The sequence below is a fragment of the Vombatus ursinus genome, unplaced genomic scaffold (genome assembly GCF_900497805.2).
Source record: "Vombatus ursinus unplaced genomic scaffold, bare-nosed wombat genome assembly UNPS02014890.1, whole genome shotgun sequence".
Taxonomy (NCBI): Eukaryota; Metazoa; Chordata; class Mammalia; order Diprotodontia; family Vombatidae; genus Vombatus; species Vombatus ursinus.
Genome location: NW_020954668.1, coordinates 1,032,450 through 1,049,140, shown reverse-complemented (window position 1 = coordinate 1,049,140; position 16,691 = coordinate 1,032,450). Strand labels below are relative to the sequence as shown.

General features: G+C 35.2%; 1 protein-coding gene across 1 annotated transcript in view; it reads left to right on the top strand.

Moving 5' to 3' along the window:
* PACS2 (phosphofurin acidic cluster sorting protein 2) overlaps positions 1 to 16,691 on the top strand; it is a gene marked incomplete at its 5' end in the record, with an annotated part of 225,535 nt that overhangs the window by 123,834 nt on the left and 85,010 nt on the right. Inside the window, 2 exons of the mRNA XM_027842835.1 lie at positions 731 to 867; positions 14,564 to 14,696. Of these exons, the coding sequence (XP_027698636.1) occupies positions 731 to 867; positions 14,564 to 14,696 (270 nt within the window). The remainder of the gene's footprint in view (positions 1 to 730; positions 868 to 14,563; positions 14,697 to 16,691) is intronic.

Genomic DNA, 16,691 nt, shown 5'->3' with positions numbered 1-16,691 from the left:
ATTTAATGAAGCTTTAAGAGGAAGGTACTTTTTTTTTTTAGGCAATTGGGGGTTAAGTGACTTGTCCAGGGTCACACAGCTAGTAAGTGTTAAGTGTTTGGTCTGAAGTCAGATTTGAACTTGGGTCCTCCTGACTCCAGGGCCAGTGCTCTATCCACTGCACCACCTAGCTGCCCCAGGAAGGTACTTTTATTGAAGCACGATGTGACACAAAATTTTCCTTCTTTAAGGAGTATTAAGAGTTAAAGCTTCTTTAAGGAATCTGTGCATCTGCATACTCTTTCTTTAGTGGATATAGTACAGATTTTCATATTGTCCCTCTGCCTGTTGGTATCCTGATCACTGTTGGTATCCTGTTGGTATCCTGATCACTGTTTTGAATTAATTTTTTCAGATTTTCCTAACTTTGTGTCCTGTATTTAATAAGACCAGTTCGCCTAACCAAACTAGGTGTTTATATAATTATTGTTAACATAAGGCATCAGGCTTTAAGTTAAAGGATAAATAAAAGGATAACTTTTTAATTCATGTAAGCCTGTCTAAGTGACTGTTAATTTGGTTATGAGCTGGTTGACTAAAAGGTGTGTGTGTGTGTGTGTGTGTGTGTGTGTGTGTGTGTGTGTGTGTGTGTGACACAAAGAGACATAAAGAAAAGAAAGAATCCAGTGTACCTTTATGAATAAAAAGGTGTAAACTAGTGATATTCAAGAATGATTTTTCCTTTTGCCAGAATCTGCTTCCACAAGAGGCCAATCAGCAAGAAGACAGCCAGGAAACTGAACTTTCCACATTGGATGTATTCATTGAGAAGCTTCCACCAAGTGGGAAGATTACCAAGACAGAGTCTTTGATTATTCCTTCTACCAGGTAACATCTCTAATTACCATTCATGACAGTGCCTATTTTGGCAAGTCCACCCCATAGTAGAAATATGTGCAATGATAACAACATTGAAAATTTAATCTGACATCCTCAATGATACTTATGTTCCCAAAGTGGGTGATACTGCCTCCTGGGAGGCACTGGAACAATCCACAGGGGGCTGTAGTAGCCTCAGGGGCAATTGGCGGGGAGGGGGAGTTGAATAAAAATAAAGGGGCAGTAGAAGCATAAGGAAAGAAGAGAAGAAAATTTTGAAAAACCATTCTTACATGTTTCTTCTGTTGTCTAACAGAGTTAAAGTCGTAGTGATTACATTATTTTCCAGATAAGTACACAAAATGCAAGTTATAACTGATCAGTGGTGAAGTCTGCCGAAAGGTCTTAATAAGCCAGTGTTTGGCAGGAGAGCAAGTCACACGTCGTCAGGAAGTCTAGCATGCATTGGCTAGAATATGTGCATGTAATGAATTGTTTATAGTATGATACTATACTATTACATGATGCAGTATTGCATTATCAAAATTTCAATGCAGGAAGAAAACCACAAATTTATAATAAGTTATTGTTAAGATGCATCATTTCAAAAAATTTTTTTGAAATGACACAAAGTTAAAAAAAAATTAAAAGGCTAAAGTAGATTTCTAGGGAGGTGCTAAGTAATTTTTTTTTAAGAGGACAGTGGGCCAAATAAGTTTGGAAATCTCTGCTATATATAATACCAATTTGTATTATTTTACTTCAGTGAGATGCTGTTTGACTCATTTTGTGTTGCGTGTTTAGGATATTTGCTTTTTATCATTGTGACTTAAAAACAGAACATTTGGCTCCCACAGGGAGAAGTTCTCGTGTCATCTAGAAATAGTATCCAAAACACACAGTGCTTATAATGATGATTTGTAGTATCTAAATGAGGAAATTTTCACTGCTCAAGATGAAAAATTTTTGAAGTAGAAAAAAATAAGCCATAGGAAGAGAGCGAAAAAGGAATAGAGAAGACACAGGGAAGCATTTAAAAGTATATTAGAATTTACATACTTAGAGATAGTCCAGGATTTATACAGTATTAATAAGGTAAGGCATGTTTGTATTCTATAATGTTAACCTATGAGCCTAGGATGTCCTCAAAAGCAGCCAACTTACCTTTACTAAGCAGCTTTAGTGCTGCCAGTTCTACCATTTTTTGTAATACCCATTTTTTTACACACACACACACACACACACACACAACCTTCCTCCCCCGTTCCTTATTAAACAATTAAATAATTAAATCAAATAAAACTTTCATAGCAGATATTGTTTAGCCTTTCTCCATAGATGGGCCCCACTTAGTTTCCAGTTTAGGATTGCTACAAAAAGAGCTGCTATAAATATATTTGTACATATCATTCATTAATTTTATTTATCTAAATCTTTATATTCAGACTTTACCACTGTTTTGGGCAGTAACTTATTGTGTGCCAGTAAGTTACTGTGTGCTCTATAAGTGAAGCAATCAATAGATAATGTGTACAGAGAATGAGGATTTTTTCTTTAAACAGTTATTGTGTGTTTTAGAATAGAATTATGCTTTGTGAAATAATGAAAATAATTTAAGGGAATAAATGATAAGATAGAGTAAGTATGAAGCATTTATTATGTGCCAAGTACTTTGCTATGCACTAGGGATACAAATACAAGCAAAGAAGTTGATTCCTACCCTCAAAGAGCTTACAGAGATCCAAATAAAACGTAAGCAGTAAATGCAAGATAAGTTCAAAGGGGGAAAAAGATAACTTTTCAGATAAAATGATCAGTGAAATGTTTAAAGAAATAAGGTCTGGAGTAGGTAGTATTTTGATCAACAAAAAGTAATGAAAGAGTGGAGCCAAGATGGCGAAGTAAAGGCAGGGAATCGCCTGAGCTCTCCTCCAAACCCCTCCAAATACATTTTAAAAATTACTCTAAACAAATTCTAGAGGAGCAGAACCCACAAAAAGAAGGAGTGAAACAAATTTCCAGCCCAAGATGATTTGGAAGGTCAGCAGGAAATGTCTGTTGTACCAAGTTGAGAGAGGAGTGCAGGCCCCACCAAGGCAGACCAGGCCCCAACAAACCCAGAGCAGGCCTTGGGACAACTGAATCACTGGCAGCAGTGGTGGTTTCCAGACCTCTCACCCACAGACACCAAAGACAATGTAGGTCAGCAGGAAAGGTCTGTTGCACCAGGTTGAGAGTGGCATAAGCCCAACAGCATAGCCCCAGCCCCAGAAAACCAGGAGGAGACCTTGGGAGTCACTAAATCAGTAGCAGCAGTGGCTAATTCCAGAGTTTTCAGCTCACAGACAGGAAGGGGGTTGAACATCTGGTCAGAAGGAGATTACATTTTGGTAGCACTGAGGCAGGATTCTGTTACTTTGTCCATACTTGGATCCAGGTCACAGTCCTCGGTGGCAGTCCCGGGGCAAGGAAGAGCACTAGCATAGCAGAGCTTGTGGCCACAGTGGAAGGGAGACTCTCCTCACAGTTCCAGGGCAGAAAAGAGTGCTTGGGGTCATTCACAGACCAGAGCACAGGCGATTGGAGTAGTAAACACCTCTCCTTAGATCATACCACTTTGGAAGAACAGAAAACGGATAGGTCCCAAGAAGTATCTCTGAAAATAGCTGCACAAAACCCCTGAAGCTTAAGACAGTGTGCCCTCCACCCTGGAAGCAGAGCCCTACTTTAACAGAGTTAAAAGTCAAGTAATAAGCTGGGAAAATGAGCAAACAACTTAAAAAAAAAAACTCTGACTCTAGAAAGTTATTTTGGTGACAAGGAAGACTAAAACACACATTCAGAAGAAGGCAACAAAGTCAAAGCTTTTATATCCAAAGTCTCCAAGAAAAATAGGAATTGCCCTCAGGCCATAGAAGAGCTCAAAAAGGATTTTGAAAATCAAGTAAGAGAGATAAAGGAAAATTTGGGAAGAGAAATGAGAGTGATGCAAGAAAATCATGAAAAACAAGTCAACAGCTTAATAAAAGAGACACAGGAAAATACTGCAGAAAGTAACACCTTAAAAAAACAGATTAGGGCAAATAGTAAAAGAGGTCCAAAAAGCCAATGAGGAGAAAAATGGCCAAATGGAAAAGGAGGTCAAAAGCTCACTGAAGAGAACTATTCCTTAAAAATTAGAATGGAGCAAATGGAAGCTAATGACTTTATGAGAAATCAAGAAAAAAAAAACAAAAGAATGAAAAAATAAAAGACAACATGAAATATCTCATTGGAAAAATAACTGACCTGGAAAGTAGATCCAGGAGAGATCATTCAAAAATTATTGGACTACCTGAAAGCATAATTAGATTTTTTTTTCTGCAGCCTAATAAAAAGTATTTAAGCTAAGACAGCGTAAGTTATGATGGAGAAACATCAGAAACATTCCCACTAGAAACAAAGAAAATAAGAATGTCAACTCTCACCACTTTTATTTGAAATAGTATTAGAAATTCTAACAATTGCTATTAGTCAGGAAAAGTATGTTGGAGGGATCAGTATTGGAAAAGAAATCATAACATCATTATTTGCATGGAACTTGATATGTTCCATTCTAGTTCAGCCACTTCAGCCACAAAATTAATGGATATAATAAATGAGTTCATTAAAGTTTCAGGATATAAAATTAACCTACCCCCCTCAAAAAATCAAAATTCTTATTTACTTGTCATTAAGAACAAGAACAAATGAAAGATTTGGGTTTTTTTTTATCCATTTACATTAACAGCAGAAACGATTAATATTTGGAAATTGAGCTGCGTAGGAATAAATTGAGCCTGTATTAAGTACTTCTGTAAAATTTTAATGGCCAAAATAAAAAGGAGGACCAAAAAACTGGAGGGCTATTCACTGTTCGTAGATTATATTAACATAGTAGAAATTACAATATACCAAATTAGTTTATATAGTTAATGCAGTAACAGTTAAAATACCAAGAAATTTCTACATTAGAACCAAAGTCACAATGAAAACATATGGAAGAACAATCAGTCAAGAATATCAAGGAGAGCAAAGCAAGAAGAAAAGCTGATACTCCTAGAACTCAAAACAAATTGTCATTTGTTTTGATATTGGACTAAAATAAAGAGAGAAATAGATTGGAATAGTTACACCAGACACCCAAAACATTAGTGTTTCATAAGACTACAGAAAATAAAAATTGGTGAAAAGGTTCATCATATATTCAAACAAATGTTCTTGGGAAAGTTGATGAGTAACAATAAAAAAAAGTCCCATATCTTGCACTAGTGAATTCCAACTGAATAAGGAATTTATGCATAATAATGTTTTAAAACTATTGAAAAGATGAAAGGAAATGAAATTGCTGTTAACTGTGTACCATGTTCTACTAGTTCTGCTTACTTCGTTTTGAATCAGTTCATATAAATCTTTTGAGCTTTTTTTTAAATTATCCTGTTCATCATTTCTTACAGCACAAGATAGTATTCCATCACAATCATATACTGTGACTTGTTCAGCCATTCCCCCAATTGATAGGCATCCCCTCAATTTCCAATTCTTTGCCTCCACAAAAAGCTGCTATAAATATTTTTGTACATATAGATGCTTTTCCTTTTTTCTTTTTTAACTAGTAGTAGTATTGCTGGATCAAAGGGTATGCACACTTTGGGTGCCTTTGGGCATAGTTCCAAATTGCCCTCCAGAATGACTGGATCAGTTCACAGCTCCACCATGAGTGCATTAGTATCCCAATTTTCCCACATTGCCTCCAACATTTGTCATTTTCCTTTTCTGTTATGTTAGTCAATCTGTTAGGTGTGAGGTGGAACCTCAGAGTTGTTTTAATTTGCATTTCTCTAATCAAGGGTCATTTAGAGCATTTTTTTATATGACTGTAGATAACTTTGATTTCTTCTTCTGAAAGCTACCTGTTAATATCCTGTGACTATTTATCAATTGAGGAATATAGGTTTGACTCAGTTTTCTGTATATTTGAGAAATGAGGACTTTATCAGAGAAATTTCCTGTAAAATTTCCCCGCAATTTTCTGCTTTCCTTCTAATCTTGGCTGCATTGATTTGTTTTTGTGCAAAGCCTTTTTAACTTAATATAGTTAAAATCCATTTTACTTCTCATAGTGCATTCTATCTCTTGTTTGGTCATAAATTCTTCCCTCATCCATAGATCTGAAAAGTAAGGTAGTACATACTCCCCTAATTTGCTTCTGATATCAACCTTTAGGTTTAAATCATATACACAGTTTGACTTTATCTTGGTATATGGTATGAGCTGTTGTTCTCTACCTAGTTTCTGCCATACTGTTTTCTAGTTTTCCCAGCATATACTCTGTGTGTATGTCTCTGTTTCAAGTATGTTTCTTGTAAACAACATATTGTCAGATTCTGGTTTTTAATTCATTCTCCTTTCTGCTTCTGTTCTATAGGTGAGTTTATCCTACTCATATTCACAGTTGTGATTACTGTCTTTTTCCCTCCATCCTATTTTCCCCCTTTTTATCCTTCTCTCTTTTTCATTTTACCCTATCCCTCCTCAAAAATCTGTTTTGCTTCTGACCACCGCCTCTCCCAGTCTGCCCTTCCTTTTATTACTTTGCCTTCTCTTATTCCTTTCCTTTCATACTTCCCTGTAGGCCAAGTAGATTTCTAAAGCCAACTGAATGTGTATATTATTCTGTATTTGAGCCAATTTCAGTGAGAGTAAGGTTCAAGCGTTATCTACAACCCCACATTTTCCCCTCCACTGTAAAATCTCTTCCTTTCATGCCTCTTTTATATGAGATAATTTATTCCATTCCACCTTTCACTTTACCCATCTCCCAGGTTATCCCTCTTTCTCTCCCCTTAATTTAATTTCATTTTTTAAAATCATCTAATCATAGTCAACTCATTCCTATGCCTTCTGTTTATGTGTACTTCTTTTTAACTATTCTAATAATTATAACATTCTTAGGAGTTACAAGTAGGAATGTAAACAGTTTAACCTTACTGAATCTCTTTATGATTTCTCTTTCATGGTTTCCTTTTTACTGCTTTCTTTGTCTTATATTTGAAGGTCAGATTTCCTATTCAGCTCTGGTCTTTTCATTAAGACTGTTTAAAAGCCCGCTATTTAATTGAATATCCATTTTTTCCCCCTGAAGGATTATACTCAATTTTGCTGGGTAGGTGATTCTTGGTTGTAATCCTAGCTCCTTTCCCCTCTAGAATATCATATTCCAGGCTCTCCAATCCTTTCATGTAGAAGCTGCTAAATCTTGTTTTATCTTGACTGTGGCTCCATGATACTTGAATTGTTTCTTTCTGACTCTTTGCAGTATTTTCTCCTTGACCTGGGAGCTCTGGAATTTAGCTATAATATTCCTGGGAGTTTTCATTTTGCCATCTCTTTCAGGAGGTGATCAGTGGATTCTTTCAATTTCTATTTTACCCTCTGACTCTAGGATATCAGGGCAGTTTTTTTAGGTAATTTCTTGAAATAGGTCTAGGCTCTTTTTTTTTAATCATGGCTTTTAGGTAGTCCAAGCATTCTTAGATTATTTCTCCTGGATCTATTTTCCAGGTCAGTTATTTTTCCAGTAAGATATTTCACATTTTCTTTTTTTCCCCATTCTTCTGTTCTTGTTTTATTGTTTCTTGATGTCTCATGTAGTCATTAGTTTCCACTTGCACAATTCCAATTTTTAATGAGCTATTTTCTTTAGTGAGCTTTTGTATCTTCTTTTCTGTTTTACCACTTCTGCTTTTTAAGGAGTTCTTTTCTTCATTTTTGTACCTCTTTTTCCATTTGGTCAATTCTGCTTTTTTAAAGAGTTCTTCTTTTCAGGGGATTTTTGTGCCTCTTCTACCATTTGACTATTTCAGTTTTTTAAGGGTTCTTCTGTAATTTTTTGTGCCTCCTTTACCAAACTGTTGACTCTTTTTTCCTGATTTTCTTGTATCACTCTCATTTCTTTTCCCAATTTTTCCTCTACCTCTTTTGTTTGATTTTTAAAATCTTTTTTCACCTATTCCAGGAATTCTTTCTTGGCCTGTAACCAATACACATTTTTCTTTGAAGCTTTCTGTTTAGGTATTTGACATTGTTGTCTTCTCCTGAGTTTATGCCTAATTTTCCCTGTCAGCATAGTAACTTTCTATGGTCAATTTCTTTTTTTGTTGTTTGCTCATTTTTCAAGCCTATATCTTGACTTATAACTTTATGTTAAAGTTAGGCTCTGCTCCCAAGATAGAGGGGCACTGTCCCAAGTTTCAGACCTTTTTTGCTGCTATTTTCAGAGCTAACTCTGGGGGCCTATAGATTTTCATTTCTTCCAGGGTGGTATGATCCAATGAGAGTTGTGGTCACTGCTCTCCTGTCCTGTTCTCTGGTCTTTGAGCAACCACAAACACTCTTCTCTGCCCTGGAACTGTGACCAGGGCCCCTGTACCCTGCAGCTGTAAGTACTAGTAAGCTAGTACTCCTCTTAGCTCTGAGACTGGAACCCAGAATTGTGTATGGATAGTGTGACAGAATCCTGCACCCAGTGCCAGGGAAGGGTTCCCTGTAATCTCCTGACCAGTTACCTTTCTTCCTTACCATATGTGGGTTGAAAGCTCCTAAAGCTGCTGCTGCTGCTGCTGCTGCTGTTGATAAACTGCCTCCAAGGCCCTGCTTTTGGTGCCTTGCATGGCCTATATTGTGTGGTCTGTGCTGGGCTCCACGTCCAACCCCCTCCCTGCTGAGAAAAACCTTTCCTGTTTACTGCCTAAGTTGTCCTGGCCTGGAAAATTATTTTACCCTGATCTTTTGTTGATTCTACCTCTCCAGAATTTGATTTGAGGCATAATTTTAAAGTTGTTTATAGGGGAATTGTGGAGAGCTCTGTTCAGAACTAATATTTTTAGATTTGATGAATAAAATGAATTTATAGCAGGAAGATAATCAGTGTGTTTAACTGCTTTTGTATTAGAAAAATACACAATTGGAAAGAAAAGTAGGGGGAGGAATATGTCTGTCAAAAATAATAAATAAAAACTTGCCATCTAAAATATATAAGGAAATGTTAAAAAGTCACAATTGTAACTCCTAATAAATCAGCAAACTATTAAGTACCCATCATATTTTAAGCACTGGGAATACAAAGACAAAAATGTATAAATGATAACTAAAGGACATAATAATTTTCTAAGGAGGAAACTAAAAGTTATTAATAATCTCTTGAAAACCTCATCATTCAAAAAGATAAAAATTAAAATGACTTTGAGGAACTGCCTCACACCTCTCTCATATTGGCAAAAAAAATTAAAAAGCACTCACTTTTGATTTCATTGGTGTGGAGAACTCATAGAAAGGAAACTCCTTGCATTGATGCATATTGGCAACATATCTTATACTAGCAACTTGAAGCCTGGTGACATTGAGAAGTTAACCGATTTTTCCATTAACCCACAGCTATTGTGTGTCAGAGGCAGGGCTTGAACTTGAGTCCTTCTGATTCACCTCCATTATAATACCCAATTTCTCTCTAATCATATAAGAAGAAAAGTGAATGAGAATGGACAAACAAAATAACCCTGATGTGGACTTGAAAGAAATAACAAAAAAAAATCTGGTACTGTTAAAATTATTATGTATTAAATTAATTAAGTGTAAATAATTAAGCCAGTTTAGATGATAGAATTGATTTTCCATATTAAATTTTTAGACAAATGTTTAAAACCAAAACCTAGCATTAATTGTAACAGAGAAATACCGGGAGCTTTCTCAGTGTTTGTTGTCTCTAATAAAATTTGACATTACTGAAATATTAGTTATAACAATGACAAAAAAAGAAATTGAGAGAATAAGTTTAGACAAAGAATAGACAATATCATTTCTATTTCAGTTAAATTTAAGAAATTTTTATTAAGCATCTATTATGCGCCATGCAAGAGGCAACATGATATAATGGATAGAGCTGGCCTTGGAATCAGAAGTTCCCTGCACCAATAAAATCACATGTTCTTGCCTCTCTGCTACCTCAAAAGAAAAAAAAAAAAAGGTACCGCATACTAGGGATGCAGATACAAAAGTGAAAATAGATCCTCCCCTCAGTGAGACTCACATGTACTGAGCTGCTTAGTCTACTGAGAGAGAATGATGGTCTGTTAAGAGACTCTACAAAAAATTGAGACAATAGCTTCATTAAAGTAGAAAAATATAAAGTAAATCTGTAAAATCATTAACCTTTCTTTAGTTCAGTAGCAAAGCTCAAGAGAAAGAATTAGGAAAAGAAATTACATGAACCAATCAATCAGCAGATATTTATTAAGCACCTGCTATGTACCAGACACTGTGCTAGATACTGGGGATAGAAATAGAAAGAATGAAATAATCTGTGCTTCCAAGGAGCTTACCTTCTAACAAAGACAGTGTGTGGGTAGGTGGGTGAGTGGGTGGTACAATATAAACATAAAAGTAATAAATACAAATGAATGCAAGGTAATACAAAAGAGTGCTTTCATATTTGGGAAGATCATTTAAGATAACTATAAATTGAATCAAATACTTGGAGATTATCCTGCCAACACATACACAGGTTATGAATGCAACTACGAAATAATTTTTATGGGCATAAATGATTTGAGAAAGAAACTTTAATACTGCATAAAAATCAATGCAGTCAACTGAATAAACATGACTTAGAAATAAGATAACCCAGCAGTCTAGTATAAAACACAAAAAGGAGGAAAGTTCTCCTTATTTAACAAGAACATCTAGGAAAACTGAAATACCCTATCACAATAAATTCCAAATAAAGAAAGAATCTAAATAGAAAAAGTTGCACCAATTAAATAAATAGAGAGAAAATGAGAATTTTTTCACAATTATGAAGACAGAAGAGAATCTTGATCATGTGACATTAAAAGTAATTTACACACACCAAAAACAAAAAAAAAATCTTTGCAGGTAGAAGAAGAGAAATAGAGGTTCTCTTCAAGGTTCATAAGGAGTTAGAATCCTTATAAAATATTAAAGTCTGACATCAAAAATCTATTAGAAAATAGACACTATTATATAAGATTAAAGACCATTTCCTAATAATCCAAGTGAACAAACTCTTTCCAAAAGAGGAAAGAGAAACCTTCAATAACCACCAGAAAAAAAAGTTTAGATTTACTTATAATCAAAGAAATGTAGATTGAAACAACCCTGTGTTAACCCATATGTTCCTCCCATTCTGTATCTCAGAGCTCTTTCTTGTGAGACTATATTTCAGTGATGTTATTAACAGGAAAAAAGATTAATATGTATTAAAATATTCATATTAACATTGTGATAACAGAAAGCTATAAAAAAATCTGTACTCAAGCACTGAGTAATGACTGAACAAGTTATAGTATCTAAATACTTATATCAAGTGAAGTGGTTTAAGGAAAACAGATAAAAAAACAGTCAATATGAAAATGTAAATAAAATCATCATAGAGAAGCAACAAAAAAGCTCAAATATAAACACTAATATTGTATAATATTACCAAAATTAGAAGACCTCCTCCTTTTAAGGAGTAGAGGAGATTTAATGGTACTAGTTTTAAAAAAGTTAATCTGATTGTTCCAGATGTCTCATCTAGTATAGAAATAACTCTGTTCTCCAAAGCTATACCAGTAGAACACAAGCTCTGGCAAATCTTGTCAACATAGAAATGCTTTAAATACAGACACAGGAGCATACCTCTTCTGAGGAATACTTTATTGTTGCTGCTTCTAGAAAAACATTAACTTATCAAAGTTTCTAGAACTTTTTCCCCATACTGGCCACAGGGTCACAAATTTTTCAGCCATAGTTGCTCCCGAATACTCTCTATTGAGTTATCTTTTTGGATAGAGGGAGAAACCATAATGGCTAAATTATAGATCCTTAAAGTATTAAAAGATCTGGCAGTGAGGTACAAGCTTGGATTTCATGGCTTATAAATTTTAAATAAAAATATCTAATGACAATCCATGAAAAATATTTAAAAAACACTGGCCTTCACTGATTTCTTGGGGACTTAATTGTTGATATTTTTCTAACTAGAGAAGTAACTGTTTTTTTTTGCCTCTGAATATTTTCCTTATGTTTGATAAAATACTCTTTGTAGTCCTATTATAGCCAAGCATTTTTTTTAAAAAGCAAATGTGAAACTTCAGCAGTGTTTTCTTGGAAGTTTAAATAAACTACTTTCATTATTATATGTGTGTGCATGCATGTATACCCCCAAATACACACACACACACACACACACATATTTAAGTGAATTTTGACCCATTAAAAATTAATCAGCACCTTTTCTATATAATGTTTATAATTTATATGAACATTTTCTTCCAATAAAGCTTCACAGTAATGCATGTATGTTGTACAAGGACCAGGGTAACTAAACTGAGAAAGGTTCCTTCACTAAGTTGACTGCAGTTGAGTGGTGAATTGTTCAGCTACAGCGACTATCAAAGATCATCTCCTAAGTTCTACTAGAGTTATAGTCTGCATTGAGGAAGGAGGTATTTACACTGACAAAATTGTAGATAGTCGAAGTGTTCAAATGTGCTTTCACAAACTACTATACTGTCTGATATGCTTATCTCAAACTTAGTTCACCTTTTTCTAGGAAGTTTTTTAAGGCCCTATATATCTGGCTTTTATTTCATATCTTTTGATTTAAATACTTTGAATTTAAATACTTAGAACCAATTTAAGTAAATTAAGGTTGAGGTGACCCTAATATTTTATTATTCTTTTTCTTTTACTGTATTCTATCAAAATATCTATGAGAATTTCTATAGAAATTATATCTGGTAATACACAGGTTGTCTTTATTACATTGTCTATAATTCTTCTCTTGCTAATACATAATTACTTGGCAGTATGATATTTCTGTTTTTCATTCAACTTCTTGAAACATTCCTGTAGGGGAGATAATTTCGGGCGTAAACAAAGGGAGACATTTTTTAGCAAGTTCATCAGCTTTGTGAGGTCATGTTTTTTCATTTCTTTTTTTATTAATTTATTTTAAACTTAATTATATTAATTTATTCTATTTTAATTTATTTTAAACTTAAATACACAATAAGAAAAGAAAAAGAAGCATAAACTTGAATACAAAATAAGAAAAGGAAAAAAATAAGCATTGCCATGTGCACAGCAGAACATAAGAGAGGATTCAAAATATATTGCAATAAATTTCCATTTCAAGGAAGCTTATATAATAAATACTAATAAATACTGTTCAAAGTTGTCCATCTTTTACTTACTTGTAAATGTTCTTTTGTTCTCTGCTGTATACTTTTTACGTTGTTCTTTTTTCCCCTCTTCTCCCCCCCAAGGCTATAATTAAGTGTGTGTGTATATGAATACACATGTGTATTCATATACACACATACACATATACATACCAATATAAGCATATATTTACATACATATATACTTACATACACATACATAACTCAGATATCTATAATCATACTCATAGACATATACATACATATGCATCTATGTAAGACCATGCTATACTTGTTTGTCCTCTGTTTCTCCGAAGGTAAATGATATCTTCATAAGTTCAAGTCCTTCCATGTTTTTCTAAGTCTACCAACTCATAATTTCCTACACCACTGCAATATTCTAACTTTTTACTATCTAGTTATTTTAAATAGTCTAAACAATATTAATATTGCTGTCATATAGTGCAGTTTCCGTTTTTCTTTTGATCATATTTATTTTAGCTTTAACTTTGTCTGAGATCATGATTACTACCCCCTGCTTTTTTTCCTAATGAATTCTTCTCCTGATCTTTATTTTATGTTTGTGCATATCTCTCATTTCCTATACCTCCTGACTTCTCTACTTTACTTCTACCTGCTACCTTGTCCTCCTATTCCTCCCTTATCCTCTCCCTGTCCTTCCCCCTACCCTCTTGTTTCTATCTAAATTTAGAAGACTTTTGTAGCCCTCCACATTTATTTGTTATTCCCTCTTTATCACATTACTGTTAATTTAAACACCTTCTGTCCCCCCCAATCCTTTTCCCTTTATAAGTTTATAAATTTCTTTATAAATTTAGAAGACTTTTGTTCCCTTCTAAGTGTATATATTGTTCTCTCTCTGATTGAGGACTGATGTGAGTAGGGTTCCCTTCAAAAATCCTTCCCTTATCCTCTCCTTCCTCCCTGTCCTCTACTCTTTTATTTCTTTCTGAATTTAGAGGACTTTTATACCCTTCTAAATATATGTGTGTTGTTCCCTTTTTAACCCATTCCTGATGAGAGTAGGGTCCAGAACTACCCGCTCTCCTCCCCCATCCAACTCCTCTGTGTCAGTTCTTCCTCTGGCACCTTATTTGTATAAGATAATTATTCTTTTTACCTTTTCCTGAGTGGTTTTACTTTTTAGAATCACATCATACTCAGGTCTACCCCAATCTTTCTTATGAATTACTCAATTACTAATAACAATCTTAGACATACGTTTTACATTTCCTCATATAAAAAGTAAATGGTCTGTCTTTATTGAGTTTTTTTCTACATTAAAACCATGGCCTATCATGAGTGGGCAAGTATTTGATGGTTAATGGACATATCTGAATACATCACTGTCATTTCTCAGGTTAGAGAAATCCCTGAACAATCTGCTTCCTATGATCAAACAATTTTTTTCCCCTCAAATCTATTCTTTCTCGGCTCTGCAGGTCAGAGGGAAAGCAGACTGGCCGGCGTGGTCGAAGCACTTCACTGAAAGAAAGGCAACCTGTGAGGCCACAGAATGAACGAGCTAACAGTCTGGATAATGAACGTTCACCCGACACTAGGAACCACTTGCAGGTGAAGATAACTTCGCCCATGGTTCCATCTCTCCCTTTGATTTAGGAGGGGAAGGGGAAAATCGGCATAGCCATTTGGCTACAAAAGTTGTAGTAACAATTGAGTTAAATGTAAGAATAATGCTTACTTCCAAGGAAAAACACTAACAAGAAACAGACTGAGCTAGATTGGCTTGGAGGTCTGTGATAACCCAAAGCAGGAGACCTCTCTCCTAAGTACTAGGAGAGGGACTGGAGAGAGAACAACATTACAAAACATTAGAAGAACATGAGTACTCTTTAACTTTGCGTTTAAGGAAAAAGTAGAGGTTGGCAATTTTATTTAAGAACTTTTCTTTGGGGGCAGCTAGGTGGCGCAGTGGATAGAGCACCGACCCTGCATTCAGGAGGACCTGAGTCCAAATCCGGCCTGAAGACACATAACACTTACTAGCTGTGTGACCCTGGGCAAGTCACTTAACCCTATTGCCTAACCAAAAAAAACCTTTTCTTTGGCAAAAAAAAAAAAAAAATACTGCCACATTTTCATTGAAATAATGAAGCAGTGTAAATATGTGAGTATTCATAAGACACAGAATTATCTTCAGTCGGAAGAGGAAACAACAAGCAAAACTGCTGCTCTGAACCTGACTTATTGACAGGGAGGATCTGGTTGATGAAATGAAAGAAATAGGAACCTTAAAACTCTGCTTAGAATTAAAAGAGAGGTAAAAGATGGATAGTATGACGTGCACTTTAAATTTTTGGGAAAGCAATCAACCAGTAAATCAGTATGCATTGATTATGCATTTGCTGTGTACCAGACCCTGTGCTGAAGATGCAAATACTATAAATGAAGCAATCCCTATCTATAAGGATCTTATATTTTAATGAGCAGGTCAACTAGGACATTTATTTATTTATTTTAGGCAGTTGGGGATAAGTGACTTGCCCAGGGTCACACAGCTAGTAAATGTCAAGTGTTTGGTCTGAGGTCCGATTTGAACTCAGGTCCTCCTGACTTCAAGGCCGGTGCTCTGTCCACTGCGCCACCTAGCTGCCCCCTAGGACATTTATTTAAAAGTATATACAGAATAAAAAGGCTAATATAATGAAATACAAATAATTAAATACAAGGTAATTTAAGAGCAAAGACACTGGAAGTTGAGTTCAGTGAAGGTTTCACAATGTGATATTTGAATTGTGTCTTGAAGAAAGAGGGGGTGCTGTGAACTGGGGATGAAGAGAGAGTGCATTCCAGGCCTCGCAGAAAGCCACTGAAAAGGAATAACGTATCATGTGTAAGGAATATGAGAGAATAATATACAGTGAGGCTGGAAAGATAGGTTGTGGCGTGGTTGTCAGGGCTTTTAAAAGCTATTTGATGCTAGAGATAACAGGGAACCAATGGAGTTGAGTGAGTGAGGTATTGATATGGTCAGAACTTTGGTATAACCATTTATATAAGCACCTACTATGTTCTAGACATTATGCTAAGCATGTTACAAAATTTATCTCATTTAATCCTCACTACAACCTTGCAAAATAGGTTCTGTTATCCCCATTTTATAGTTGAGGAAACTGAGGCAAACCAGAGGTTGTGATTTACCCAGGTTCACACTAAAAAGTGTCTGAGACTAGATCTGAATTTATGTTTTCCTGACTCCGGGTCCAGGGCTCTCTCCACGGCCCCAGTTCACTGCCTCATCTAGCATTTGATTGGTGTGAGGAGAGATTTGAGGCAGGGCCTCTAATTAGGAGAATTTTGCAGTAATCTAAGTAAGAATTGATGAAGGCTTTAACCAAGATGGTAGATGTATAAGTAGAAGAGATCTGATGGGAGAAATGTTCTGGACAGAGACACAGCAAGATTTGGCAATTAATTGGATACATGGAAAGAAGGAAAGTCAAGGATAATGCTGAAGTTACAAACCTAGAGGACTGAAAGGATGATGATGCCTTTGACAGCAATAGGGATATTTAGAAAAGGGGGAGGGATTTGGGATGGGAAAATAAA